We start from the raw sequence: 27,959 nt of genomic DNA on the forward strand, positions 1-27,959 counted from the left end.
ACAGGCTAGATTTGTTTGCGATACGGAAAGGGCTGTTACATGAACACAAAGCAAACCTTGTGAGCTTCCTCAGCAGTGTTGTAGAATGGTCTGCGATGCTGTAAGGGTCTCCCTGTGTTGTGAAGTTTGAGTTCTTTGCAGCAGACGGGTGGTACGCAGACGACAAGGCATTGCTATGCTGAAACACATAAGTTGCTGATGGCAGTCAGATGTGTTTTCTAGTCTGCATGTAACTGTGACACCTTCATCAACCTTGCCCTCTATAGCACATTGCCAAAGACTTGCTTCTCGATGTCGGGATTAGCGAGGGACTGATACCACTACATCCTGCAGCCTACACATTCTACCATTGTCACACAGGCTTCTTTGAATAGCACGTACTTGTCACAGTTTCGACATGGTGTGGCAAAACTCGCTTATGTGAGTGCCGCTGTTGTTATGGCCCTGCAGTATGATAGCAAAGCAGTACCTTTTCTTCCTTTTAGCCCCTTCGGCCATTTGTTGCGATTGTCACAACTGAGAACTTTCTTTTTGTTTTTCTACTTATGCTTAAGCAAACCACCCCCAGACAGTGCATGTTACCAGACAAGACAAGTTATAATGCAATTTGTCCTTGCAGAAAGAAGGTTCAGTGAAGGTGACGCACTGCTTGATTGCATTCTGTCATATGGAGACAACATATAGCAATGGAATGTGTTAGTGCGACTACTACCGGCTTATTAGCCATTAAAGATGTTGAGGACAGACTGTTCATGATGGCCTCGTTGTGGATGGCACATTCACGGAGCCCGTGCCGCCATGAAAGGTTGCGCCTTTTTAATGTGCACTTTTGCCACACGGTTGTCAGCGTCTGTGTATATTTGATGATTCGTGAAAGAAATGTGCTGCATTTTCAGACACATCGCATTCAGGCTCCTGCCATTTGCACATGCAAAATGACTACAGCTTTCAGTAGAGCATGGCGGACACCTAGCCAATGCTGGATGGTGGTTAGCCATCTGGTAGACATGAATGAAATCACTAACAACAGTGATGTATTTGTTAGGCCTAACAACATTATAATGGTCAATTTATGCTCGCAGGTACTCGGTTGTTCAAGTGAGTACATGAAGCAAAAGCAGATTTTTACTGCAGTAGAACCCTGTTGATACATTTTTTAGGGGACCACGGAAAAAAAAAAAAAGCATGACCCAGCAAACACTACAACTGATGACACTTTAAGCAGCACTACTGATGAGCCAAAGGTACTCTCACAGTGTCTGGTTTGAACATTGACAGGAAGTCATTAAACAATTGAAACCTTAATGAAGCTCATTATCACTGCTTGACATTTAGATATTGAACATTAAATACTTTTTGGAGTAGTCATAGCCATGAATTGCACTAAAATGAAGCTGGTAATCTTATAGCACTTGGGTCAAATCTTCTATAATAACGGCCTGTTTTTGCGCACTTGTATGTATTTTTCAGTTTCCATGCAGCCTTGTATATCGAAGCAACTATGCAAGGTCTTGAAGGCCACAAGACAGAGCCTACAGTGAAACTCCATTGATAGGTTCCTCACTGTTGCATTTTCCTGGCTCGTATGTCTCGTTTTCGCAGTCCTTACCTAAAGCCAATGTGTTATGTTCCCATTTCATACGTCAGGATTGTGTAATGTTCCCGTATCTTGCATTGCGTTTAAACGCTGGTCACAAATTTAGTGGTGCAGAGGCAAATTTGCTCTCGTAGATTGCTACTAATGTGATAAACGCAGACTTGCAGTTATGCCAGTTCCCTAAAGTCGGATTCTCTGCAATACGGCTGTATTATGTGGTGAAGCATGTTGAGTAAAAAAAAAATGGGAGGCACCGTCTCAACATAGTATGTGTCAAGTCCAACCCTAAAATGCCAGAAGTATGTGATCGTCAGTCCTGATATATGGGTGTCTGTGCTATTGTGGTATTTGTCAGTTCCCTAAAGTCAGGTTCTCTGCAGTACAGCTGTCTTATGTGCTGAAGCATGTTGAGTTAAAAAAAGAAAGGGGGAGGGGCGGAGCACTGTCACTCAACGTACTACATGTTTCTTAATTATACATGCAAGCACATGCTGTTTCCGGTCACAGTAGGAGCATTGAGACGTCTCGTAACTGTACTGGCAGCCATATAGAGCCATTTGCGACGTTTCTGTGGAAATTAAGGGCCCTTCCTTAGTGTTAAAATAATTTTTCTCGCGATCCCTTGAAAAACGTATTAATGGGGTTCTAAGATGGGTGTGGGGTGAACCTTTGTTCCTTCACCCATTTCTTGGCTTTCGACTTCATGACCAGTGTTGAGGTCGGCAATGATCTGAACACTGCAATAGTGATCCTTCTCTGTTTTTCAAGTAGGCAAGGCTGTTATGAAAGCAATACTAAAAATCTTTGAAAAAGTGATCAGTCCTTAATGAGGATTATTACTGTAGCTGCAAAAAAGCATATTATAAAAGGTGAAGCATTTCTTTAGGAGTGTACCATTGCAAGGATTTGTTCATATCCATGAACTTGCTGTTCCAAACATTTCGACAAGCATGTTTACATTACTACTCTCTCTGGGACCTTTGCTCACTCGCTGCATTCAGACTTGCCCCATTTCTATGCAGCGCTGCACTTGTTTCTTGTAAGAACAGTGTGGCTGTAAATGCATGCACTGTAGTGTTTTACTTCTGCAGTTAGCTGGGGGATATCACACAGTATAATCTATGCAGTTTTACCGATGTTCGCGCAAATCGGTCCACATCAAAAAGTTTTGCATATAGCTGCTACTCTAACCAAAAATTGACTTGAAGGCACTCGTGCAGTCACAGTTCTGAGTGGTGTAATAAACCTGGCACAGTATTGTTCCATGCATGAGCCGACTGCAGTGCGTTCACCATTGATAACACAAAAACTTCAATGTTGTTTAGGAATTGTGTTGTAGGACTGTGTGAAGAAATTCAGCTGCCCGACACTTTGCCACGTTTGATAAGGTTAGCGTGTCACAACTCCTGTTCTTTCTTTGGCTGTTGAGGCACAATGTTAGGCTTAACATTAAGCCTAACTGCTCTATCCAGCTGAAATGTGATGTGCTGTATATGTGTTGAAGTATGCCAGTGCAACCAACCAGAAGTCGTCTGCTGTAAAGGAGAAAATTTGCATGTGCTCTACTGTCATGTGTTCCGTTTAACAGTGGACTGCACTGTGAAACTGTGCAGGTTATTTCACCTTGTGGTGCATTCATGGTAGCTGAATAGGAGCAGAAGCACAGAGCAGCAGCAGAGTAAGAGCAAGACTGCTTGTTCTGCCATTAGAACATTGATGAATAGTGGCAAATGTGCCATGTGACCAAGATTGTTTCATGGTCTGCAGCTACCATTGAATGCAGTCGTACAGTTTTGGCTGCTTGACTAGCAAGCACTGGACACTGAACTTGAGCCTAAGGCTTAAGCAACGGTCAGTGATAGTTACAAGGTGCCACCAGTCACTCTTGTCGAAAATGTCTGTTGTTTAAGGCGTTGATGTCATGAGGGGGTCATCTCGCGTGAAGCAGCTACATGGTGGAACAGGGTTTTCCTAGAGTATTTCCAAAAGTGTGTTCAAGTACTATCTGCACTGTACTAATAAGCCTTACATAGTAACGAGATGTCCCCCCCCCCCCTTCCCCATTGTTACTAAGGGCACTTCAAGTCCTTGGGATCTGTGAAACTTGCCTAACTAGTTGTAGTTAATGTAGCATACCTATTATGTTTGTGTGGCAGGCAGGCAGGCAGATGAACGATGATGCATTACGGTACCTGAGCCCAATCTTATGTGCTAAGGTTCGAGACGGATGCACTGTGTAATAGATGGGAACCCAGTTGCCTTTGATGTTCCGCGTTGAGAGAGTAGCACGGTTATCGTGAAGCATTGGTGCGTCGTAGCTTGCTGCATCTCGTGAAGCTGATAACGAAATGCAGCTTGCCGTAAAATGTGCTGGTGTTCACATCAATGCAATCAAGATGCCCATGTTGAATTACCCGAGAGAATGTGTGGTTACCCTTGAGTGTTTCTGTTGACTAAAACTGCGATATAGGAGTAGTGACATGATCTCATAGCAGCAAATAATAGTGCAAGCCTCGGTAAACTTGTAACAGCAACCTGGTTCAGTCCGCATAGCAAGTGTGCAGGATTGCTTTTTCATTCTGTGTGCCCAGGATGTGCTCCCAGATTTTCTCGTCTCCTTGCAGAACACTTTTACTTACATTTTGCGGCTACGCGCTTTGCACTTGTGTTCCCATTACTACTAAATTATGCAACAAAGCTGCAGAAGCTTATTTCAAAACTTGAGTTCTATTTTGGGTTTACTGGTTCGCAGAGAACGCGTGCGCATAGGTTTAAAAGATGAATGCTGTCGGGCCGAACTTTGTACGTTACCATTTGCGAGGGGACACTTGCCTGTTTAGGCAGTCTGTGCTCTGGTTTGTGTATTCTATGTATGCCTGGTGCAGCCAGCCATGTGTTTAGCCCGGCTTTTGTATTTATATTTGCAAAGTCGTCGCACCTCTACACAGACTGCAGAACTTTTACTCGTGTCCTTAATTCACTGGCTGTTATATGCACACTCTTGTCTTTTGATCCCCCATTGTGCTCATTGTTGTACTGTGCAAGCATGTCTCAACGTTTCAGGCACCTGTGTGTTTCTTCTTTTTTTTTTTTTAAGGCAGGGGCCGCTTCTTTATTGCTGTTGTAGCTGCCAAACCATCAAAGTGGTTTGCCTGCCTGTGTTTTTTCTCAATGTGTGTGTTATGTTTTTTTGAGCACATCAGTGTTGAAAGGTGTGGAGTCATTAAAAAAAAAATTGCCGAGAACACACTGTGTGGGGCATTCTTGTCGCTGAAAATGCAAAAAAAGCTAACGTTCTTCGTATTATCAATTCGTGGAGGCACTCCATGGGAATTGAAATTCAAATATAGACCCAGCGAAAAATCGTGAAGATAAGAAGCCGTACACAATATATGCTCAGTAGATTCAAGGTGGTTGCATGTCCAGTTCCACAAAATGTGCAATATGAATATGGAGTTTATTTGGGCTTGTTATTTACAGCAATTTCACAAGATTTCCATGCATGTTCCTTGAGCTCTTCATAAGGCATAATTATTCATATCAGGATTTTGTGCTTTTCAACTTGTAAGGAAACATCAGCATTCATAGAGCACACAACATGTTTCTCACTAATGGCTGCTGCCAAACATTCTAATGCAATAGGCAGCTTGTTTCCCACATGCTTAAAGGGGCCACAACAACAATTCTCCAGCTTGAATTATGTATTGCACGTTAAACTGTCGGTTAAACCCTCAAATTTTGTAAGCTAGCAAAATTTGAGTGCATTCAATGTGGCAGACAATTTGCATATGAATATAACTTTTTCTTTTCTCAGTTGAATTGTACAGCAGTCTGACAACACTAACGGGTGACAAAACGAAATCTCATTCCCAGCAAAGATTCCCTCAAAGTCACACAAGCCAATCACAGACCACGTTTTTGCATACTGCAGTTGCTGGAAGCAATTGCAGGAGGTGGAAATACGCTGTGATCACCATGCAGCGGCAGTGGCGGTCAGCCCAAGGTAGTTTCTGCAAGCACTGTTTGATTTGCGCTGCTTTTTTCGCGAGAGTGAAAGAATTGCATGCACAAATCAATGGCGGCAGCCTCGCTGCGCTGCTGAAGCATGCAGAGCAAGACATCTGATGTGGTTTTGGACTGCGTTGAAAGCGGATAACGCAGCAGTGGTCGCGAACTTCCTGCCGTCGCACTATCAGTGCCAAAATGATATGCACTGTTGGCGGGAGGGGCTTCAAGTCAGAGATTTCAAATTGAAAATTTCAACTTGGAATTGTATGGCGACAGCCCAGTCTTTTTCTGTGTGGCCTCCCTACTCTCGGTTATAATCATACACTGAAAGTAGTTGCACAACTATGGCATGGCCCCTTTAACACACCATCCCCCCAAACACCTTCACTAAAACAAGTGAAAAAAAGTACTTGTAATTAAATGTGTTTGTTGCATGCCGTAAAATATACCTGCACCTTTTGCAACGAGAGTTCACTTTCATAAAATTAGCATGTGCACTTTTGTCATCATAAAAATACCATTTCTGACAAGCCAACCAGTCCCTTGGCACGAAACCTGGCTGTGCACATGGCTATGATGGACGCTGTTACAAACTACAGCATATCACATGCATACACCTAAAAACTAGTGTCGACATCACAACAGCTAGTTCTACAAGCTGCTGAGGCAACATGGCGATGCTGCCATGTTGTTGCCATGGCAATGTTGCCTCTGACAATGGCACAGCATACTGAAATGATTTGCGTGCCAAAAGGAATATTTGCATAAAGAGCTGAGCACAATATAAATTTCACACAGCTAAGGGGCCAACCCTAAAGCAAATTGAGGGGTATGTATTGAAAGTGCTGCATGTTACTGCAGAAATCTAGGGAAGCTATATCTGAAGGGCTGCACAAAATTGCAAGAATGGGGTGTGTACAAAATTCTGAGACAGCCAGAAAAATTATGCTAAATAAAATGCACCACCTCACAATTTCTAACGTTACAATTTAATACAGGCAGTGACATTTCAGATACCGTTGACACTTTCGATGTCTTATTAATCAATCGCCTGTTTAAGCATATTACAGGTTTCCTGTCCTATGCATACCTTGAAATTGCATTTTGAAAAGGCCTGTATATGTGTATATATATGCTGCACTCTAGTCTTATATGAGGAAGCTATCAAAGAACAGATGAGCGATATTGATAAGTTAGCTGGAAGAAAACGCAGCAAACCTTCACAGAAGGTCTCTGCACGAAACAAGTACACTAGCGGATAAGCGGACGATAAAAAAAGAAAGCAAGTGAGGTTACAAGGTTTCCTTTCTGTTCTAACATCTCTCGCAATGCACAGACGCATACACACACACACATATGGACAGCAAATGTTTCAACTGCAGTGCTGCAGCAAACAAAATGGCAGATGTGGCTGATGACGTCTTGACACGCATCAGCCTTTGCAGGCTAAACCACGCAGAAAGACGATGGCGGGTCGCTCTGTAGCATCGAACACAGTGCACTTGTCACAGTGAGTTCAAGGCAGCTGGTCTATACCACACGACACGAGCACGGGCTGTGAAGTGTACCCGTTTGCCCATCACAACACTTCGCTCAAAACACTCCACTCTGAACCCATGGCGTATCCACGCCTACCAACGCACATAGATGCGACTGCCGTCGGTGATGTCATAGAAGCTGAGGTCACGGCGTTCCTTGTCTAGCACCGACTCCTTTCCTTCCTGGAAAAGAACAAGAGGAAGTCCGAGATGTAGTCGAGCAAGGACATCATGCAATGACAAAGATGTACGTATTAGCAATGCAGGACTTGGCTCCAGAAACAAAGAATGCAGCGAACGGTGCCGATACCAGCTCCACAATGGTATCATGACAGTGCAGTGTCGTAAAAGTTGGGGAGACATGTAAACAGCTCTTCCAGCAGAGCAACCATTTGATTTGTCCATACAAAAAAGTTTGCATATGGTGGCACATTTCCAGCTGGTCTTGTTTACTACTGTGTTAGAATGCAGAACTGGCCCGTTTTGCCCAGGGTAAATCACAACTACACGTTTGTGGATACGAGGGACCAAAAAATGTAAGCCTCAGTGAGAGGAACAGTCTCGCCATCCATCCCTCATGGCGAGACATGAAAACTTCGGTGCTTCATTAAATTGTGGTCAGTTAATACAACTGTAGAATGGAAAGATGGGTGAGTAGGCACAAATAAATTTTCTTTAGAATTAAGCAGGCACAAGCGACGAGAGTTCACTAAAAAAATCTACTCACACGTAATATAACTGAATCATATCAAAAACAACACCTGTATTAGCCACCCATCACTGGCACCGTTTGACAGAGAATAAAAAATTCTTGAACACCTGACTAGCTTTCAGTCAGTGAAGTCCTTGACTTGAGTTTGAAACTTAAAGCTAGTCAGGATTAGCTCAGTGACCCTTTAGCTCATTTAGCTTTATGAATGGCAGGAGATGCAATGGCACCATATACATAAGGTGTTGGCGCTCGCCACCTGGCATTGACCACAAATCCTCTTCGTCATGGCTTTACACGGCTAGTCCTAAAGAAGCACCTTCTTTCACTTGTAACATGGATGTAGCAGCTTTACCAAAATGTAGCAGAAGATGCCCTTTTCAGGCTTGTAAGGTAGTTTGAATAAATAAATTGTAGCAGCGTTCCAACCACTGACTGTTTACGATATCTCTTCTATGCATGCTGGAATACATCTGCTGTTTGTTATATACATTCTGCCCTTTTATTCCTTCACAATTCGCCCGCTTATCTGCGACTTCCTTGAAACAGAAATGTCCACGTGTTTCTTCCTTTCATACGCTTGTCGCTTCTGCATGACGAATTCCACAAGAATATGAGCCACTTAATACTGCCTCTGACACGAAGGAAGTAATTGGAAAGGATAGACATAGATTCTCTGTCCTGAGAAACAGCGTGCAACATATCCCACCACACTACTCGCCTCAAGACTTGCCAGAGAAAGGCAGAAGCGGCTTCCTTTCCGAGGGAAGAGCTGCATCACCAGGGCTTTCAGTTTCTCCACTGACATGGACACTACACCAAAATCGAGGAAAAACATTCACTTGCAGATCGAAGAAAGTGCTTACAAACATGCATGCTTGCAAAGGTGCAAGTTGTGCAGCGTTTGTAAACACGCTATGAACATACACTTGCAAAAACAAAATCTAATGCTATAGGAGAGCTTTCTGGCAACTTGTAAGATAAAATAAGGAAATTGATGTTGCAATTACAATGTCAACTAACTATAGATAATGCAGTTGCGCCCGTTCGCTCAAATACACTGTAGCTTAAAGATGGGAGCCTTCAGCACAGGGTTAGGCCCTTGTCTAGCAATGGTAGCCAAATTGAGCATTGCAAAGGAAATTGGAGCGTATATTGCCACATCTTGGCAGTGAAGTCAACAGATTGTGTCACAATGTCACCTGATAAACACAACACATGTTTTGAAGCACTAACACCACATGATGATGCCAATGCCCATGATGATTATTCGTATGAGTCTTTGTGCAAATGCTCTCACACCAACAATGAAAGTCGCTGACACATGGGTGTTACCATAAACTTTTGCTATAGAAAATGTAGGAATTTGCTAGAGAACAGTGCTTTGATTTGCTACAAGTGCCTATACCTGGAACTAAAATGATCTACCCTGCTTGCACGCATCATGTATGTTGTTCCACAGAGACAGTTTTATGCTGCATTAGTACCTTTTCAGACATCAATGACAGCCCACAGGTGATATCCATGACTAAGGACTAACGATGAAAATCTCATATCGTCACACTGCGGTTCAAACCTACTGCAACTTACAGCTTCTGTAGCAATGACGTCGCACGCGGGGCTGTGCTGTAATTTGTTTACTAGGAAAGCAACAACACATGAGTAGTGTTGACAACTGAACACTGGTAAGCGCAATTCCAAGATGGGACAGAAGATAAGACACAGAAGCACAGGACAAGCGCTTCTGAACCTTCTGAAGTATGAACCAACAAGCCCAGCAACAAATTTTCTTAAAGTAGTGCTAGCTAACCTTCAAAATCTGATTCTTAAATTGAAACTGGAGGGCAATCATGGTCGCACTTGTTCAGATGGCTCTCAGTACTTACACGGTAGGCGCTTCCTGATTGGCCCTCGGTCGGGTTCCTGTGGAGCATGAATTTCAACAGCTGGAGGGAGCACTTTTGTCAAGGAGCACATCACGAGTTGATAAGTTTGAGGTAACAGGTAGAACAAGGGGACCACCGCAGATCCATTACTAGACAGCCTCTAAGCAAGTGCAGTCCATAAGCATCATGTTAAGCACAAAATCGGCTGATTGACGGACAGCAAGTAATGTTTCCAGGTGACACCTGGGCTGTTACAAAAATTCTCATTATGAAAGGCTCTGGGTTGGTTCCAACCTCTCGCGGTTCCTTAATCCATGCTGAAATCTAAATGCACAGGTGTATGTGCATTCCGCCTCCCAATGGAACACGTGATCTCTAGCTCAGAAGCATAAAGCCTACGTCAGTGAGCCAGCGTGCCAAGTACGAAGTGTGACGCATTAAGACGCGCTTTAATGTTCTGCAATGCAGCTTACTACATTATCTCCAACTGCAAAATGGCATTGCAAGAATTAAGCTAGGGGTGTTCAAAAAATGAGCATTCCTAATGAAATCAAATACGAATATTCCAGAAAAACAACTTTTGAACACTGAATCAAGTCTCGTGTATGTACATACATACTTTCTAATTTCTATAGTGTATTATAAAGGTTATGTGGAGCCTACTTGGTAAAAAGAAGAATTATGTTATCTAGTAGATATACTGCTGTTCACAACTTCTGCTCAACTGAGGAGCTTACAAATAAAAAAACAACTGAAACGTGATCACACGTGGTACACCATGACAATGATGGTAATGGAATGCAGGAACAGCAAACAAATGTGTAATAATACTACCATGCACCATACATTGTTTCAGAGAAAATGGCAACAACATGGCATGATTGTCCTAATGATAAACCGCCTCGCCTACATTGCAAAAGCAAAGTTGTATAAGCTGCCTAAAGGCTAGACATCTTTAACCCTTAGAGGGTCAATGATGTAAATATACGGCGCCGCGATCACGTCCAAAATGGTCGAGGCCGTATATTTACGGCACCATCTGTACATTCAAAAAGCACGCCATTTCCAAATTTTTTCTTTCCTGTCATGTGCTGCCACTATGTGGGAATACAGGGAATTTTTTTAGCGCGTCTCCCTCTCTCGGTTTTCATTGCATGGTGTGTTTTAGCACTAGTTTGCTCCCACGCGTCTATTTACTACCGCTCGCACATTGGCGTGCGACCGGCGGTTTGGGTTGTGTTGCCCAGCCAGTTTCGGCTTCTTGCGCTTGCAAAACTGATGGCTGTCTCATTACTATTCGCTCAAAGGGCGACCGCTTGTTTCTCGCTCATTTAGTGCTCACAGGGATGCGCATAGGAAGGATGCTGCCATACATGCATTCTTTTTGTTTTGTTTTTTGTTGTAGATGTAGATGTGAACAATAGTTGAGTCTGTCAAATTTTTTAGTTACTTCGGATCGTACATTTTCCCGGTTAGTACATTCTTTTCTCATGTTTTTTTCCAAAACGTATGAACAAGGTTATACTGTATTTGAAAGCTTCAAATACCATAGTGAATACTCAAATTGAATACATACCAAATAACAAGGACTATTCCATTCATATCTGAGATTTCAAATATTCACTCCTTTAAACTTAAATATAATAGAAAAAAGGAAATGCTTGGGAGCCTACGAGAGAATTTCAGACTGTAGCAGTTGTGATATGGCAAGTGACACAAATAACTTGGATGGAAAGGATACTGATGACCCTCTTGTTAAATGAGGCCGTCTTGCCATCTGGCACGGTTTCTGGTGCTCCATAGGCTGAAATGAAGAAAGAAAGAATAACAAAAAGTAAACGATGATACAAGTCAGATCAGTTAAAATTACAGCTCAATAAATAGCAGTATAGTAGCTCACACCTACTGAATCATGGTTACAGATTACAAATATTACCTTTCAAATCATGGTTACAGATTACAAATATTACCTTTCAAATCATGGTCAGGATAAACAACATGAGCTATGGTCATGCTAAAGAGGCCAATATGCCTGCAGGGATAACACTTTTTAATGCTTAAAGAAATCATTTGTCCCAGTTAAACCTCAATTTGACAGGTTTTGGTCTACCGAAATCCTTGGTTCAGCACTACAGACTAGAAAGAGGAAGGACTCACTTTTGAGAAGGCTGAGGAACCTAGGGTGTTCACGGAGGAACTCTGGAGAAGGTGTGCCCCCTTCTGCAGTTCCACCACACTGGACCCACAATGGGAAGAACCGGTTTACGTAGTAGATGCCAGCTTCGCGCCTTTCATCTCTGGTGACCTGGACAGTATCGGATGGACTAATGCAATGGCAGCCACCCTTTAGCCAGACTGACTCATTGGCTGAATATGCAGGCACAAAGAAATTCAGCATGGACTTACCATGTAACAAAAATTTAAAAAAAATAAAGTGGTAAGGAGGCACTAAAAATCTTGAAGGTCGCAACTGAAGACTTTCAGGGTGGTGGCATTTCATTTTCCATAAGCTACCACCAGCCAAGCATGTGGACAATCTCCGGCTATATCTCTATAGATTGCTGACAAAACTGGCCATGTAATACGGTGGCAGCTGGTTTTCACACTGTCATAAAACCTCTGGCTTGCTTACCTCACGCACGACACCATTAAAAGTTTTCAAGATCTTGGTACTGTAGTAGACAAGCCATTATACAGGGTGTCCCAGCTAACTTTAGCCAGAGTTTAAAAGTATACCAATGCACTTTAAGACGACACGACCAAATTCATGTTGCTGACTATTATACGGAGTAAGTTGCACCATTTTTTTATTCTGCCTAATTGCATGATTAGCAAAGATTAATTAACCAACTTCCAAAGCAACGAAGTTAGGCAAAAAAAATTCAAATTAGACAGTTTTAGAGCACTTCGCAAAACATCCGATTAAACAGTTTCTAACTTTATTAATTATTAGTGTTTTTCAGCTTACTGCGGATGCCCGCGAAATAGCAAAAAAGTACAATGTGACATGTCCGCTTGCGCGCCGTGATTGCAGCGCTCCTAAACTGTCCGTGTGCAAACGAACATAGCATCTAGCATGACGCGCTGCTGCTGAAGAGGCAACAGGGCAGTGACACAGGAGTTTGCTGTGCAATTTATGCCACTGTTGTGCTTCCATCACGGCGGTTCATGATAGCAATAAGCAGACGCAGCGGCAGCGCGCCCGGCTAGATGCTATGTTCGTTTGTATGCAGAGCACTTGGGAGCTCTAAAATCACGGCGCACAAGCGGACATGTCACGTGATTTTTTTTTTTTTCATGGGCATCTGCAGTTCGCGGGAAAACACTAATGCTTAATAGATAGAAAGTTGGGAACTGTTTAACCAGATGTTTTGCAACATGCGCTACAACTTTCTAATTGGAATTTTTGTCTAACCTCGTTGTTTCAGAAGTTGGTCAATTAATCTTGACTAATTATGCAATTAAGCAGAATACAAAAAATAGTGCGACTTACTCCATACAATAGTCAGCAACATGCATTCGGTCACGTCCTCTTAGTGTGCATAGGCATATTTTTAAACTCTCGCTAAAATTAGCTGGGACACCCTGTATAAACTTGACTTCTGCAATATGGCACCGAGAAACTTCAAAAACCAAAAGAGTCGCCCTAACACAAGAAATAAACCTAATTCTGTCATTTACTACAGCTATACAGCTTAGACCAATTATAGTGTACCCATTCATAGCGCAGAACTGGCTACAACGCGGCCTTTTCGGACTCCTGTTTACCCTACAACAGAATTACATGTATGTGCGTACTGCTTACACTGCAGCTGAATAAGTCAAATTACCAGTTATAATCCAGCTTCTGTGGGAAAATACCGCCAACTAGCGTGGCAGCGAGCATGCTTCTCAACAAGGTGCACCAGCTGGTGGGAGGGGAGAGCAACGAAAGAGATGAGGAGGGGGACGAGGAAGAGCATGAGACGAGGAGCGAGCGAATAAATTAATGGAAAAAGGAAGAAGAAACGCGGCGGCACTGCGATGTGGGCACTCGGTGGTTGCCTAGGCGACGAAGAAGCTTTCTGCTCAGCTGCTTACCATCTGCTCTGCACTGAGCACGGCTGCAGCTTCTGTGCACCCGTCGCATTGCGCGTCGTCGTGATGTGCAGATATAGTGTGTGCGACCTTGACTGCTGTCAGTTTAAGCAGTGTTCCATAAAGTTTAGTTTGGAACATACACTTCCGCCATTCCTACCGGTGCGCGCACATACAGACTTCATAGGCGTGTGCAGTAGTTGACGCGGCTTATCGACCGGGAAACCAAACTACGCTTCGCACATGCTGCTGTCACTTCGGACCGTAAGCATGACCAAATGTGTAATCTCTATGTAATTGTCTACTGGTACAAAAATGCCAAGGGCAAGCTTCCCACAATGGCATGCCACGCGACACCCCCACCGGCTAGGCCTAACCAGTACGCCTCATCGGCGACCAAGTTTTGGTTTGGTGCCAAGTCTATGAAATACATTGCAGTGGCTGTTCGGCACGTTGAAAGTTGAGAAACCACCTTAATTATGAAAGAGAGCGTATGGGTAACGTTTGAATGGTGGCAACTTGGCCCGTGGTGGCTATGTTTTCGACACAGTATATACGCAGATCAGTTCGAGAAATTTGAACACTGTTGTTTTGTTTATAGTGCGGTACCGCTTTGCAGATATTTGCCATCCTGGCGACTTTAACCGGTCTATGCTGCATTTGACACTTAGCATACGTGTATTTTGTCTAAAATATCTACGGAAAGTGTGGTGCCATGAGAAAACCCAAATACGATCAACAACTGATTTTCCGGACATTCCCAATATTTTGGATGCCTTCATGCTACCGCTATGTCCCCCATAGAGCTAATATATAAGGGCATCTGAAATTCTGGACGGTGAAACACTTTGTCGTCTGATTTTCCTGACTTTCTGCCATGACCACAGGTCCAATATGTCAATAACTGAAGCCACCACCACTGCCATTTTTATTATCTTACAGCATCGAACCCGTGCTCTCACACACTGATCCGCTAGCAGCCGTAGTCACCATGGCAACGCTTGACCTAGCTGCTTCAACGTTCGCTACCAGGCTTCCTGCTGCTGCCCCTGTCAGCAATGGTGCTGGCTGTGCCTTTGTCATACTTGCTTTGAATCTTTTAAGTGCAGAAAGTATGGCAAGGGTCAACTTTGCATAATGCCGATTCCCGAAAGTAAACTTCACCGCAATACAGCGATGTTATGCAGTTAAACATATGTTAAAACATACACGGTTAAACATATGCACTGTGTTGCGGTGAAGCACAACAAGAGCAGGAAGGAGCCACTGTCATAGGACACAGTATGTATTGCTTAATTATACATGCAATATGAGTACCTATCAGAATATGAGTACCGACACGCCTAATAAGTGCACTGATAGGCCTTCAGAGCTGTGTCGAAACATGCCTGTGGTGATTTGAGCCCTTGGGGACAGTAAAAGGCACGCATTCATTTTTTTGGTGCGCTCAACTTTTTCTGACGTTTTGCAGCCCCTACCGAGTCCGAAAAATCGGATGCTGGCTGTAATCTCGTGAATCTGAAAAATCAGCCCCCCCCCCCCCCCCCCATTTGTTATACACTACTGTAAGCTGAAACAGGCAAATCCGGCAAGTACAAAATATGCCACCATACCATCATGGCTCCTCTAAAAGGTGGGACTGCAGTTTATAGGCAGGTGAAAAGTAAAAGCCTTTTAGAGCACAGCTCTTAGATGCCCGCTTCTGCAGTGTGCATCGGCGTCAGTGTAACCAAGCAAACGAGCGCAGTGAAGGATGAAAGAGCAAATGTGGAGCACAGCGGGGGATGAAAGACGCAAGGAAAGCAGAGGAGGAGGGTATGGTGAAAGCATTAGAAGAAAAGCGTAGTGCGGCGACGATGGCTATGAGATGGCGCCAGAGTAGCGCACATCGTGTGGGAGGTCTGTCTGCGGCGGTTGCTCTGAATCGTGCCTACGCGTCACCCATGAGCTGCCTCTCGTGATCTCTCAATTAGCGAGGCAGTCGCGCCTTACTTCGCTCCGTTTGCAACCTGCTGCACGAGCCAGTGGTCTGCGCCAGCCAATATATCGTAAAATGAAAACACATATAGAGCTGCGCTCAAATTTCGCATTAGGGAGTATTGTAATCGTCGCTGAATTAAAAAAAAAACAAACTTTCAATCCAAGTTTGGTGTTATGGTCTATACATGAGTTCATATGGTAATAAAGTCACACCTCGTTTTAAGAAAGTGGCATCAGACATGAAAAAGCCTTCATTATATCCAATATTCTTCATAAGGATATGATATGCTTACAGTGTTTATATTTTACTGGTGCCCCTTTTCTCCTTTTAAACACTGTTATGAAGTTATTGCACAGCGTGGGACACATCTACATGTGTCCAAAATTTCCAGAATGTTGTTGCCAATTTTACAGTGAGTCTTATGCAACCAGAATGCGCATGTGACGCAAGTAGTGGCATACATTGCCGAACATTTTATTTATTTTTATTTGGTACAATACTGCAGACAATAGTCCAAGCAGGAGAGGATGCAAAAAAAAATAAAGGAAAGAAAACATCCATGGTAACAAATCACAAAGTATTACATAGTAAGGGTGAAGTTGACGGTAATGAGCACCATACATGAACACCAGCGATCACGCTGGAATGGGCGATGCATCATGTATAAATAGCCAGTGCACTTGACTAGTAGGTCAGATTTCAATGACCAATGACTGCTCTCGAAGCTGTTGCTGCACTTCAAGTGTTACTTTTCTGGGCCCAAGTTAGCGCACTAAAGAGTTAGATTCATAGTTTTTGGAACTGTCAGTTTCTTCATCGTCACTAATCTGTGAAAAGTAATACACCAGTGAGAATAATTTTATATTTACTACGTTATATCCAATAATCTGTTATATTCATGTTTGTAATATCAAGGATCAACTGCATTTACTCCACATTACCATAACAGGACAGGTGTGCTTGCTTGTTCAATGAAAACATGGGCAAACGTGCATTTTAGTGACCCTTTTGGATGGCCCGTGCTGGCCTCCAATACTGACCAGCATCCTGTCGAGGAGCTGCAGTTTTCCCAGGTGGGACACCAGGAGGCACCGCGAGATGTGCCGCCTCTCACGGACTGTCACAGGGTTCCCTTTCACGAACAGATCCTCCAGGCACGCAAGCTTGTTCAGCTCGGCTATGCTGACCCACTGCAACAATGAGAACATTGGTGGCATGGCGTTTGTCATGCATTACTTCTGACTGCATCATCGTTGGGCTTAACTGCAGCCATCATACTACGCTCCATTTCAGCCACCAGGTGCAACGCTGTGAACGTCAAAGAGACTTCTTGCAGTGGCTGCATCCACACTTAGAAATAGTTCCGATGTTCTTGATCACAATTGTGCGAAACTGTTCGTTATATACCCTCAGTAGCGAATGAAGAAAGTTTTAAACCTTAGAAACAAATAAACTGTGGTATACAGCTACTAATGCGTTGTTTTAGACAAATTTGTTCTTTGTTGCTTTTCTTTCTTTTTAGGTTTTTATATTTGCATCCCATCACGGCAGCCTGATGTGCACACTCATGCAAGCAAATGCTGTTGGCGTGCAGTGAAGCATGAACAGAAGGGGCAAACTTTTATGACTGAACTTCTTGCGTGGCTTCCACAACGTTGGACCTGATGGCCGAAATGTAGTACAGTTTAATCGACAATGTGCAATGCAAAGTTCAGCGCACAAAATTTATATGCAGTGTTGACATTTATTGTATTTTTTCCTCATCTGTATATTACCATCATCATCATTCTTCATTGCCTGGATATACTCATCAACATCGTCATGGGCTGCGCCAGGGGCCTTCGCCGAGTCTCTCGGGCCCAATAAAGGTTAGCCTAATTGCTTCATCACATTACATTGATTATGACATACTTGTTAGCAATTTTCTGTATATAAATGTCCTTGCATAACTACTTGACAATGCTTTTAACTGTGTGGTCGTGTCTGACTTTAGTCTCGTTATGATATGCTCACAGTTATTTTTCATAGTCAATTTTCTGTTTATATTTTTGATTCTCCACTCACAAGTATCTTACCTTTTTCAATGAGTTTCTGAACTTATTGTTACTCTTGTCAATTTAAATCTAGGTTACATCTTCATTGTTCATAATGTTTCTGTACTGAGCCTCCATCTGTTACTAACCTTGAATGTCTCAAAAATTAGTCGATGTATCGTGAAATAGGTATGGTGTCCTATGGGTCAAAGCTATCACGTCTGCAATCCATGAGGTAGAATATTCTTTCCTTACACAGTTCTGCCATTCTCACATCTTGAAAGCGCGCAGAGGCGTTTTAAAGCTTTTCATTTTACACCAGCCACACGTACATAGACAATATTACTGCTTTTTCACTGTGTTCGCCCTTGTTGCAGGAGCACTTTGTGACGAAATTTGTTTCCCTTTGTTCAGATGGACAACCCATCCCAACAGAGACCTTAGCAGACTGGTTTAATTCAGGTGTGGTGACTGTTAAGCTTGTCAGCTTAACTATTCTGGCATGGCTGAACATAGAAATACAGAAACCCCAGTGGTAGCTAACAGTCATGACTTTGAAAGGCAGTTTTGCTGTTCAATATTTTCAATTCTTCACTCACTAATATCTAACATATCCACAAATACCTCACATTTCTCACCGGGTTTCTATATACTATCACTTTGAGCCCGAATCGCATCCTAAATTTTTCAATCAGGCTGTACGTGTTGCCTCGCTGCCTAATTCATTAAATTCCACTGTGTGTCTACTTGCACATAAGCACTCTGTACCTGTTCTGCCTCGTGTTCCCTATGAGGTCTTTATTCTTGGATTTATACAATTCACTGTGTGAAAGGCATTAGGATGTTTGCGACAAGCCCCGATCGCGAGGACCATGCAAAACTTTGCCCGAGGCTACCATTCTAGCTATAGATTTATTCTCAGCATATCAAAGAAGTAAGAGCAAAAGGAGTGATGATAATTAACGCGGACAAACTCAAGACATCGGTTGCAAAAACTTCGAAATACCTCCAAACTAAGTCACCCTCGCCCAGTTTTCGGGGCTCTGGACACCACATTTTGCTCACCCACGACACACAACTGCAGTGCCCAATGGCAGCAGGGCGTTCATTTTGTGCAGCGAAACTTGACATACCATGGTTGCCAAGCCTGCTCAACTTTCTTGAAGGCGTCGTCTCTATGGCTAAAACAGCTTCCGTGAGGCACAGATGTTGGTGAGCCATGTGCTCGCTGTGTTGATGGCAGAGTTTACTTAGTTACAGCACTTTCTGCACAGCTGTCGTGATAGATAATAATTAAAACTGCTACAATACATGTCATTGTTTTTGTTTGTTTTTTCGCAAGGCTCCCAATACTGTGTGAATGCAAATCGCACATTGCGTTTTTAACCAGCGATCGTAGTACCGCAGATCAGCGTCAAATCCACTGCACTAAGTGCACTGAATCAGCCCACTATGATGGTGCTGTAGGTGGCGTATGAATCTTGATGCCAATGACGTGTTTCCGGCTCCCATTATCTTTTCTGCCACATGCAAAATCATAGCCTTTAAGATCCACACTTTTTATCCAGAGGGCGCCACCACTGGGGCACGGATTTGGAAACCACCTATTCGCGACGCCCACCGAGCTTTCTCGGGTGCACCTACAGGGTCGCTTAAATAAAAGGCAGAACGCCAACAACGGCAATTTTCTGCCCACCTCTTCAAGACGGTTGTTGTGAAGGTTCAGCGACACCAGGTTGGCGAACAATGGGGTTTTCTGGCCTGGCGGTGTATCCGGGAATGAGATGCTTGTCAGGTCGCAGTCAGCCAGTGACAGGCTTTTTAACCTGAGCACAGGAGAGCAAAGTAGTAGAACGCTTCAACTCTACTGCTTGCAACACAAAGCAACAAATTCTGAAGCAGCTAGCACACAGGTTTCACAGCTCAAGAAATTTGGTAATCTGCATCTAATAAGTAAGAAATATCCCAAGATGTGTGTAGTTTCTGCTGATACAAGAGTATCTGCTGATACAAGAGTGATAAGAAAAGCCAATCTGGGCAGTGCAGATTCTTACAGTATTAGTGCAGTAGAGTTCTACTAATCAACACCATTATCTTCCATTAAACCACACCAAACAGCAAACAGGAATAATAAGACCAACTTGTCTGGCTTATGGGGGCCACAGTTGGGTCATAGATTAAATTTTCTTTTAAATCTTTATTCTCCAAATTGTGGTGTTGAAAGCATGTATATGTATGAAGTTTATATGCTTATTAAGAATATAGGCCACATTTTGGTTTATCTCACTTGGTACTAATTTTATGCAAGCTTACTTTACTCAGTTTTCTGGAAAAACGTGCAGAAAAGCATTTTATCAGATTTTGCTAAACAGGGTATCAATGGCTAGTGCATGATTCAAAAAATCCAATAAGATCTAACCTTATTTCTCTGTCTACTTTAGAACAAGAGTAGCGAGACTTCAAAGTTGGCACTAAACTGGTAGTGTTAACTCAAGTCTCTGGAACTATTCTTTGAGTGCACTGTAAATAAAGTGCTATCTCTCTCTCTCTAGTCATTGATACCCCAATTTAGCAAAATCTGAGGAAATGATTTTTTGAAAGCTTTTTCACAAAATTAAGTAAAGAAAACATGAATAATATTACAACTGAATCAGATAACAAATATGGATTTCACATTTAAAATAAGCACTTAAAATTACGTATATCTACAAGTCTTCAGCGCCATAACTTGGAGAACAAACATCACAGTAGAATTCCGTCAATTTGACTCTGGTTAATTCAATTTTGCAGTTAATTCGATCCCAACTGAAGGTCCCAGTCAGCGCCCATATATTTATATGGTCCCTAACTTCCGTTATTTCGATCTCAAAAGTTCCTTCTCCGATTAATTCAAACTTGCTTAATCAGTTTTGCCGCAATACAGCCTTGTTATGTGGTGAGGCATACCAAGAATGAAAAGGGGTTACTGTTATGGGACATAGCATGAGTTTCTTAATTATACTGGCATGCAAGTGCTATCTCCAGGCACAGTATTAGCACTGAGATGCCTAACAAGCATACTGGCTGTCATTCAGAGCCGTTTCTGACGATGCGGTGGCTCGAGCCCTCGTTTTGCACGCCAAGCGTGTCTCGTATAAGAGACTGCCCCAGTACGTGTTCCTTAATTATATACACGCACAAACGCACTGCACACTGAGAAGCGGAGAAAAATCATCTGTGTTTTGGGAAACCTAGCGAAAATGAATGCAGTAAGGTGAAAAAACTCAGAAAGTCGATGGGACAGTTACAGCCAACAAAAGAGCGCGGGTCTATCTAAAACTCCGAAATAATTCCTGGCTAAGGGCCTGCGTGCAATCCATAACTCAAGCTCAAAAATTGGGCATCACGGCCCCATTTATTGAATAATTACCTTTAAATGGAGCACGCAAGCAGCAGTAAACCTGGAACAGCAATGACTTGACCCAGGCTTAATGGCCATTCAAGTGCAAGGTGTGGAATTCAAACAGGCACAATAGCTCACCTTGGCAAGTGTCCCAGATGGCAGACAGTCTCCCAGGAGGAGAGAGGGTTGTCCTGTAGTGAGAGGCATTCGAGCTGCTGAAACAGCGTCTCGGGTGGGGGCCGCAGAACACTGATGCCGTTCAGCGACAGAACCAAGTTCCTGACCCAGGGCCACATCTCTGCACACTGCAGGGCCTGCAGCAGGAAAAGGACGTTTCCAACTATGACATTCTACTGCTCCCACAACCTTCAAAAAGAAAAAGAAGAGCCAGTGAAATTCATTTAAAGTGACACTGCACAGACATATGTGTGGCTTTTAGCAATCAGCTTCTTCAGGGTCAAGAACGCTAGTACAGTTGACTCGCATTGTTTCAATCTTGACAGCATCAACAGAATTTATCTAATTATCTAGCGAGCTGAATTAGAAGCATAAAAATATCCAAACGCACCACACTCCTTCCGTCGACAGTATTTAACTGAGCCTAATGCGCCCTCGAGTTAAAGGGTCCCTGAAACAGTTCGGACAAATTCTGTAGATGCGTAGGGCACAGCTACAGTAGAACATTCAAGCCACAACTTAAGTAAAGCGTCTCACATTAAGAAAGCTACGGACAATTAAAGGTTACCGTCCTCCCTAGTCACGCCTTTTCTCCTCAACTCATTCACCGAGTGATAGGGGCTAAGCTCTGCCTTCACTAGGCTCTGCGTCATGATGTGACGTCGTGCTCTCTGCTTCCGGTTGTCTTAGAGCCAGTGCGTAAAGCCTCCACAACCTCTCCGCCAGGCCGTCGATACTAAGAGAGAGCTATCAAATCAGCGCACATTGCAAGCATTCGGTTGCAGCGCAGAGCATGTGTGCTATTCTGGTAACAAAAGGCAAGTTGGGCATTTTGACGGATGGGTGGAGGCGTAAACTAAAGCACCTTCATACAACTATTGATGTGATGAAGGAGCTTTAGTGTAGACATGCGTGAGTGGCCTGATTGGTCTGCATGGTCCAGCCGCCTGGTGGCAGAGAGCTTACCAGGCCAACTACAAAGTTAATATTTCTGTAATAAGGTGCAAAACATTTCAAACATTTAGGAAAACAATGTGTTCATGATTACGCTCCTTCCAAAAGTTTACACCAGCAGCGAAGTAGAATACACTTGGGTTACTGCTATATTAGCTCTGTGTTTGGTTGAGCTATGTGCCACCGGGTGGCTGCACTGTGCAGGTCACACATGTCTGCGCCTTTGCTCCTCCCGTAAAACACCCAGGCTTACGCTTGCGTTTACCCGAATACCGGACAAGCTAAACTATGTTGTGCTAGTAATCCTTCGGCTTGAAGTGACGGCCGCAAACGCGTAAGTGCTGGTGCCAATCGGATGCTAACAACCAGCACTGCAGTCACTCCACTCGCATGTTGCCTTGCAGAGGGACATGATGTCACAGCTTGACGTGTTGCCAATCGCTACGTTTTCAACACAGATCGAGACCAACACAGACCACACAGCTCGTGTCAACACGGAGCATGTTGTAACACAAGCAGACGACATTTGCTCCGTGCCGAGTGCTTGACTATAGTGAGAAATTCTCCTTGTGCATTCTCTTTCTGTCACTTTCTTTTTCATAGAAACAAATTAACCAGCATTCCAGCTATTACGAACAACATTTGTTCCCCATAAAGTTGGAAAAATTATGCAAGACGTCGTGCCTTGGGCAGCCAATCAGACAGCTCAAGTTACTGACGTCGTATGGCCACCAAACATCACATAGCCTAAGGCGGCTGAAACACCAGGGAAGTAGTGCCACTCTGATTGGTAGCAATGTATGTTTTTAAAACCTTATAATAAGTTACATGCTTTATGCGAAGTGCTTAAATCTGTCAATGATCAGAAGGGCCAACCGTAACGACTCAATACATTTGTACCACATCGTTAAAATTGTTTCAGGGTCCCTTTATATGCACGCTTAGTTTTTATGGCTTCATAGTGCAAAACAATAGACAACGAAATGTAGTGTGCATCAGATTTTATAACAAAAATATAACGTGCCTCCGATTCCCTGAATCTGGACATTACGAATCAGATTAAACCTGGTTAAACTGAAATTTACACTTTTCAGATAGCATAGATATAGAGCAGCCTCCATGCAAACATTTATGTTTGATACACAAGTGTATGTGTCATGAAAAACTAGTAAACGTAGATGTTTTTTTATGCCAAAGCTTTTAAAAATGCCACCCTATCACCACTCACCGAAAGTGTCACACGACTAAGAACGTGCAACTCCACGGCACGACCTCCAAGATTAGTCGTTGCCTGCAGCTGCTCGCAGTGAGCTGAAAGATCTCCGAGGCAATGTGCTGAGACTGGTGTCATACCTGCCAGCCACCAGGTGCATGCGTCGTCTGCTTAGGTTCTACTTAAAGGCTGCTTATAAGAAAATTAGACAGTTACCAGTCATGCAGCTTCGCCAACATTAGTTCAGTAGTACATACTACACATTTATTACCAATTTAGTCAAAGCGAAATTTAATTTCAGATGGCCTTCAAGGCTTTGCTATCCACGAAATGGGGAAATGCAGAAATCACCCACCTGGTCCCAGCTGTAGCCAACACCTCGCAGGACCATCTGCCTGACGGACCGGAAGTAGTCCCGAAGTTCTGCAGGCTCCTTTGGTATCTCCAGCATGTTCTTGCTGCAACAGAGAACAACCACTTGGCTCGAGGGTGTGAAATAGCATGGCGACAATGAAGCAAGACAGTGCATGATAATTGATGAGGCCAGATGTGTGCCGTAGTCGCGTACGGGTGCAACATGAAATGGGCCACATCTATTACTACACCCCGTTTCATAATTAGCAGGCAGTTATTCGCAAGCTATGCATGTAATGCGGTGATAGAAGTCTAACTCTGCGTGGTACTCAGCGCAGTTTTTTTCAATGTGGGATGCTCTCAGTCGAATAAAATAACTGCTTGATATGGACAATTAAGAGCAGTTAGTGTGCAGAGTGCTATTGACCCTGATGCCACATGACACCATAGGACACCTTTTGAGTGCAGCCGAATGCCTGAATGCCTCCATGTTATACTGTATTGACTCCCATAATTTGCTACTTTTTTTTCGCAGTTTTAGAGCTCCAAAAAAAGGGTGCGCAAATTACACGGAGATTTTGTGAACACATCTGAAATAACATGCAATATGTAGTAATGCGTGCGTGGTATACACATTAAAAAGAAAATAAGTTATAGCACAAACGAAGGGTACTTGTTTATTTAACAGAATTAGCATGTACTTTGACCAGCCAGATCTGGTCATGCACGCTCTAGTAGGAATCACTGGTCGAGAGGTCCGACTGGGAATCATCGTCGCGGCCGCTGTCACCGCCCTCCCAAAGCGCATCGTCCTCGGTTCCGTTGTGGGGATGCGCGACCCTCACACGTCCCCTGATAAGTTGTTTTCCCGCATAGCTCCCATCTCCTGCAATCCAGCTTCCCCGCGTGGCCTGATGCCCGCGGCAGTCGGTCTGGTTGAAGCGCAGTACAAGAGATGGCGTGAGTGCTGCGCTGCTAACGCCGCCTAACGGAGGGGTTACTTGGGTGCGGAAAGGAGAAGGCTCTTTCTCTCTGGTTCTGGGACAGCAAGTGGCACAGCAAGTGGTACGGACGCTCCGCGTGTGCGCCGATCCATGCTTCTGCGAGACCATCTCACGAGGCCTCGTTTGAACGCGCGACCGTTCGCGTGACCGTACGCGCGAACGACCAGGTGTTGGTGTCCAGCATGGGGCGAACATATTCGCTCATTATCTGGTCACAGTGAGTCGGACTTCCTAGATTTGTCGAGCGCCCATCAGCATGTTTTGGGGATAGCACCTTGGCTAGCAGGCATTGATCTACGAAAGGTGCAATAAATGCCCTTGCGATTGTTTGCATTACTGTGTTGTCGTTCCTTTATCCCAAGAGCACGGGTGAGAACCCCACACCGTCGAGCGCGTTCGACAACCCCGTCTTCCTGAAGCTCTTCTCGACAATACTGGGAGAAACCAGGTCCCACGCTGAGAGTATCCACTCGCAGACCGTCTGTAGTGCTGGTCTCTTTATTCTGCCAGTGGGATCAAGTGAGCCCATGCTCTCCGCTGGCCATCCATTCCACCTACATCTTGCACGCGTAGTTCTTGAAGGGTTTATTTACGAAGACATAGGCAATGAATCTTTTTTGCTCTAGCCACTTCTCAGCAGCACGTGATTTGCAGCGAATGCGTACGCATGTGTCACTCTCAGACTCTTCAGTTTTGTGTGCCTATGTTGTTCTTGGTGTCAATGTTTATTGGCTTCTTATGATAAGATCCATAACTGTAGGTCACGTATACTACTGTACAGTCATCGACTGATTTTTTTGGACACGGACGGGGTTGCAGGAATGTCTGAATTGTCAGGCAGGCCGTAAAAACTAATTTAAATGGTAAAATCAATCAGTCTTTTTTTTACACCACCACCACAGCAGAAAAATTGGTTGAGGCCACAAGTGCATTTCGCATTCGACCATCACGATGTGCGTCGTCACGAAGTGCAGATATTCCGCATAAAACTTGACTCCACGACGCTGTCAGTTTAAACTGTATTCCACAAATTCATGAGTTCGGAACACTGTCCACACCCAAGCTTTCGCAGGTCCTACCAGTACACACAAATACAAATGTTCGCTATACGCATCCGTGTTAGTTGCTGTATTCATGGGTAGTTTCCTAGGAACCCCACTTCATGTGCGCGATCTCACGCCAGATCGACTTGTATTCGTCTACGGGACTGAAATATGGGTGTGCGAATATTGGAAAATTTGGAATGGTATCCACTAATACATCGTTAATATTTGTATTCAATTCAAAGCTAGGCATTCAAAAATTGTTGAATATTCAGTTGGATATATATATATATATATATATATATATATATATATATATATATATATATATACAAAACAAATCGAATATATTGCTGACTGTACAGGAGTAAGAACGATTCTTAATATTTTTCTATCTAACCTAAGTATATGAATGAGAAGAAAGAGGATTAAGCGAGGGGCCCGATTTTCTTTATTATTATTAATCATATCATGAGAAGCCAACAAACAAAGACGCCAAGAACAACACAGGAGAAATTACTTGCACTTACTAACTGGAATAAAGAAATGATAAATTAATGGCAATGAAAGTGGATGAAAAAACAACTTGCCGCAGGTGGGGAACGATCCCACTTCTTCGCATTAAGCATAACACACGTGAAATGCGAAGACATGGGACAAGCGGTACAGTGAAACCTCGTTAAACTGTAGTTGGCCGGAACTCGGAAAAAGTATGTACTAAACTGTTGTACCGCTTAACCGAAATAGCATGAGATCACCTTGTTTACCTGTCAAAAACGGAACTCGGAGAGAGTGCGATGAAAGGGGAAAAAACATGCAGTATTCATTTACTTCGCGCAACAAACGTGTTCGTTTGATGCCACAGCGGCCTAGCAGCGATGACAGCGGCCTCAAACTTGCTAAATCTGTGAGCCAGCTTTTCAGCCGGCCCCCTCTTCTCAGCAAACACTTGCATGGCAGATTCCTCGTTGCCGTTGCATATTTTCCGTGCACAGACGCAGTAGCGTTGCAGAAGTCGCGGGGCACCTTTTCATTGCGGGGTGCTGTTCTCGTCCAACGATTTCATTCAGGAGGCTGACATAACGCACAGCTTCTGCCGCTGTCGGGCCTGAATCACCTGTGCTGTCACTTTCCGTGTCGTCCTTATCACTCTCGCTAGCTAGGCGACACTTCAGCAAAAACAGAGGCAACGATGGCGATAAGTTGAACCTCGTAGCCGACATCTTTTTGCGGTCGCAGCAGCGCTGCCGAGCAACTTCTTCGCATTCCAAATGCCACACACCATAGTCAACAGTAGACCCATGTAGCGTGCCAGTGCCAACTTTTCGTGTCACGTTCGATAGCACGAACGATGTCTAAATTTTCTTCTATGCTAAGCACCCGGCGTCTTTTTTATATGACGCAAGTTCTCGCTTGCACGACGCCATAACTCTCTGGCACGGTGCCGAAATGATGTTGATGTGGCTTCACGCGCAAACGCACAGGGCGCTTGGAAGCCGCTGTGCTGGTCTCTGAGGCTTGTTGTTCTGCCAGGCCGCCCCACGGAGACGACGCACCGCCGTGTTGGCGCGACGAAAAGTGGAAACGCTACGTGTTAACCAATACGCACGCAATAAGCTGGTACGGTTTATGTGGATACAAAACACATTATGTTCAATGGCCGCCGAGTCAGGGATTTAACTTTACTACTTAAAACGAAACTACTGTTTAAGCAGGTACGGTTTAGCGAGGCTTTACTGTATGTGGAGTAAAGTGGAATATAGATCTAGATAGTATCCCAAAAAAAGACAGCTAAAGTCGCCCCTCACCTCATATAGCACACTGTGAGTCATTGTCTGGCCAAGTCAAGGTCAGTGGTCGACCTATATTCCGGTTTATATGGCTGATTGCTTTCACTTGAGTTTTTTTTAAAGGTTAAACCCACGGAACTGACGCAATAAGTTTTTTGTTGTTGTACAAGCACGTGCAATGACATTTCATCGTGGTGACCGAGTTAATAAAGT

At 43.8% G+C, this 27,959-nt stretch overlaps 1 protein-coding gene across 3 annotated transcripts in view; it reads right to left on the bottom strand.

Moving 5' to 3' along the window:
* Window positions 1–5,035: 5,035 nt before the first annotated feature.
* The window catches only part of LOC142587779 (tubulin-specific chaperone E-like), a 33,002-nt gene continuing 10,078 nt past the window's right edge, over window positions 5,036–27,959 (bottom strand). For all 3 annotated transcript variants that reach the window (XM_075699029.1, XM_075699031.1, XM_075699032.1), the window contains exons 6-14: window positions 23,911–24,013; window positions 21,350–21,525; window positions 19,526–19,655; window positions 16,837–16,986; window positions 11,896–12,043; window positions 11,480–11,542; window positions 9,739–9,798; window positions 8,574–8,665; window positions 5,036–7,326 (exon numbers count right to left, since the gene is read on the bottom strand). In XM_075699029.1, coding sequence (XP_075555144.1) covers window positions 7,237–7,326; window positions 8,574–8,665; window positions 9,739–9,798; window positions 11,480–11,542; window positions 11,896–12,043; window positions 16,837–16,986; window positions 19,526–19,655; window positions 21,350–21,525; window positions 23,911–24,013 — 1,012 coding nt within the window. In that variant the 3' untranslated portion in view covers window positions 5,036–7,236. The remainder of the gene's footprint in view (window positions 7,327–8,573; window positions 8,666–9,738; window positions 9,799–11,479; window positions 11,543–11,895; window positions 12,044–16,836; window positions 16,987–19,525; window positions 19,656–21,349; window positions 21,526–23,910; window positions 24,014–27,959) is intronic.

The sequence above is a fragment of the Dermacentor variabilis genome, chromosome 7 (genome assembly GCF_050947875.1).
Source record: "Dermacentor variabilis isolate Ectoservices chromosome 7, ASM5094787v1, whole genome shotgun sequence".
Lineage (NCBI taxonomy): Eukaryota > Metazoa > Arthropoda > Arachnida > Ixodida > Ixodidae > Dermacentor > Dermacentor variabilis.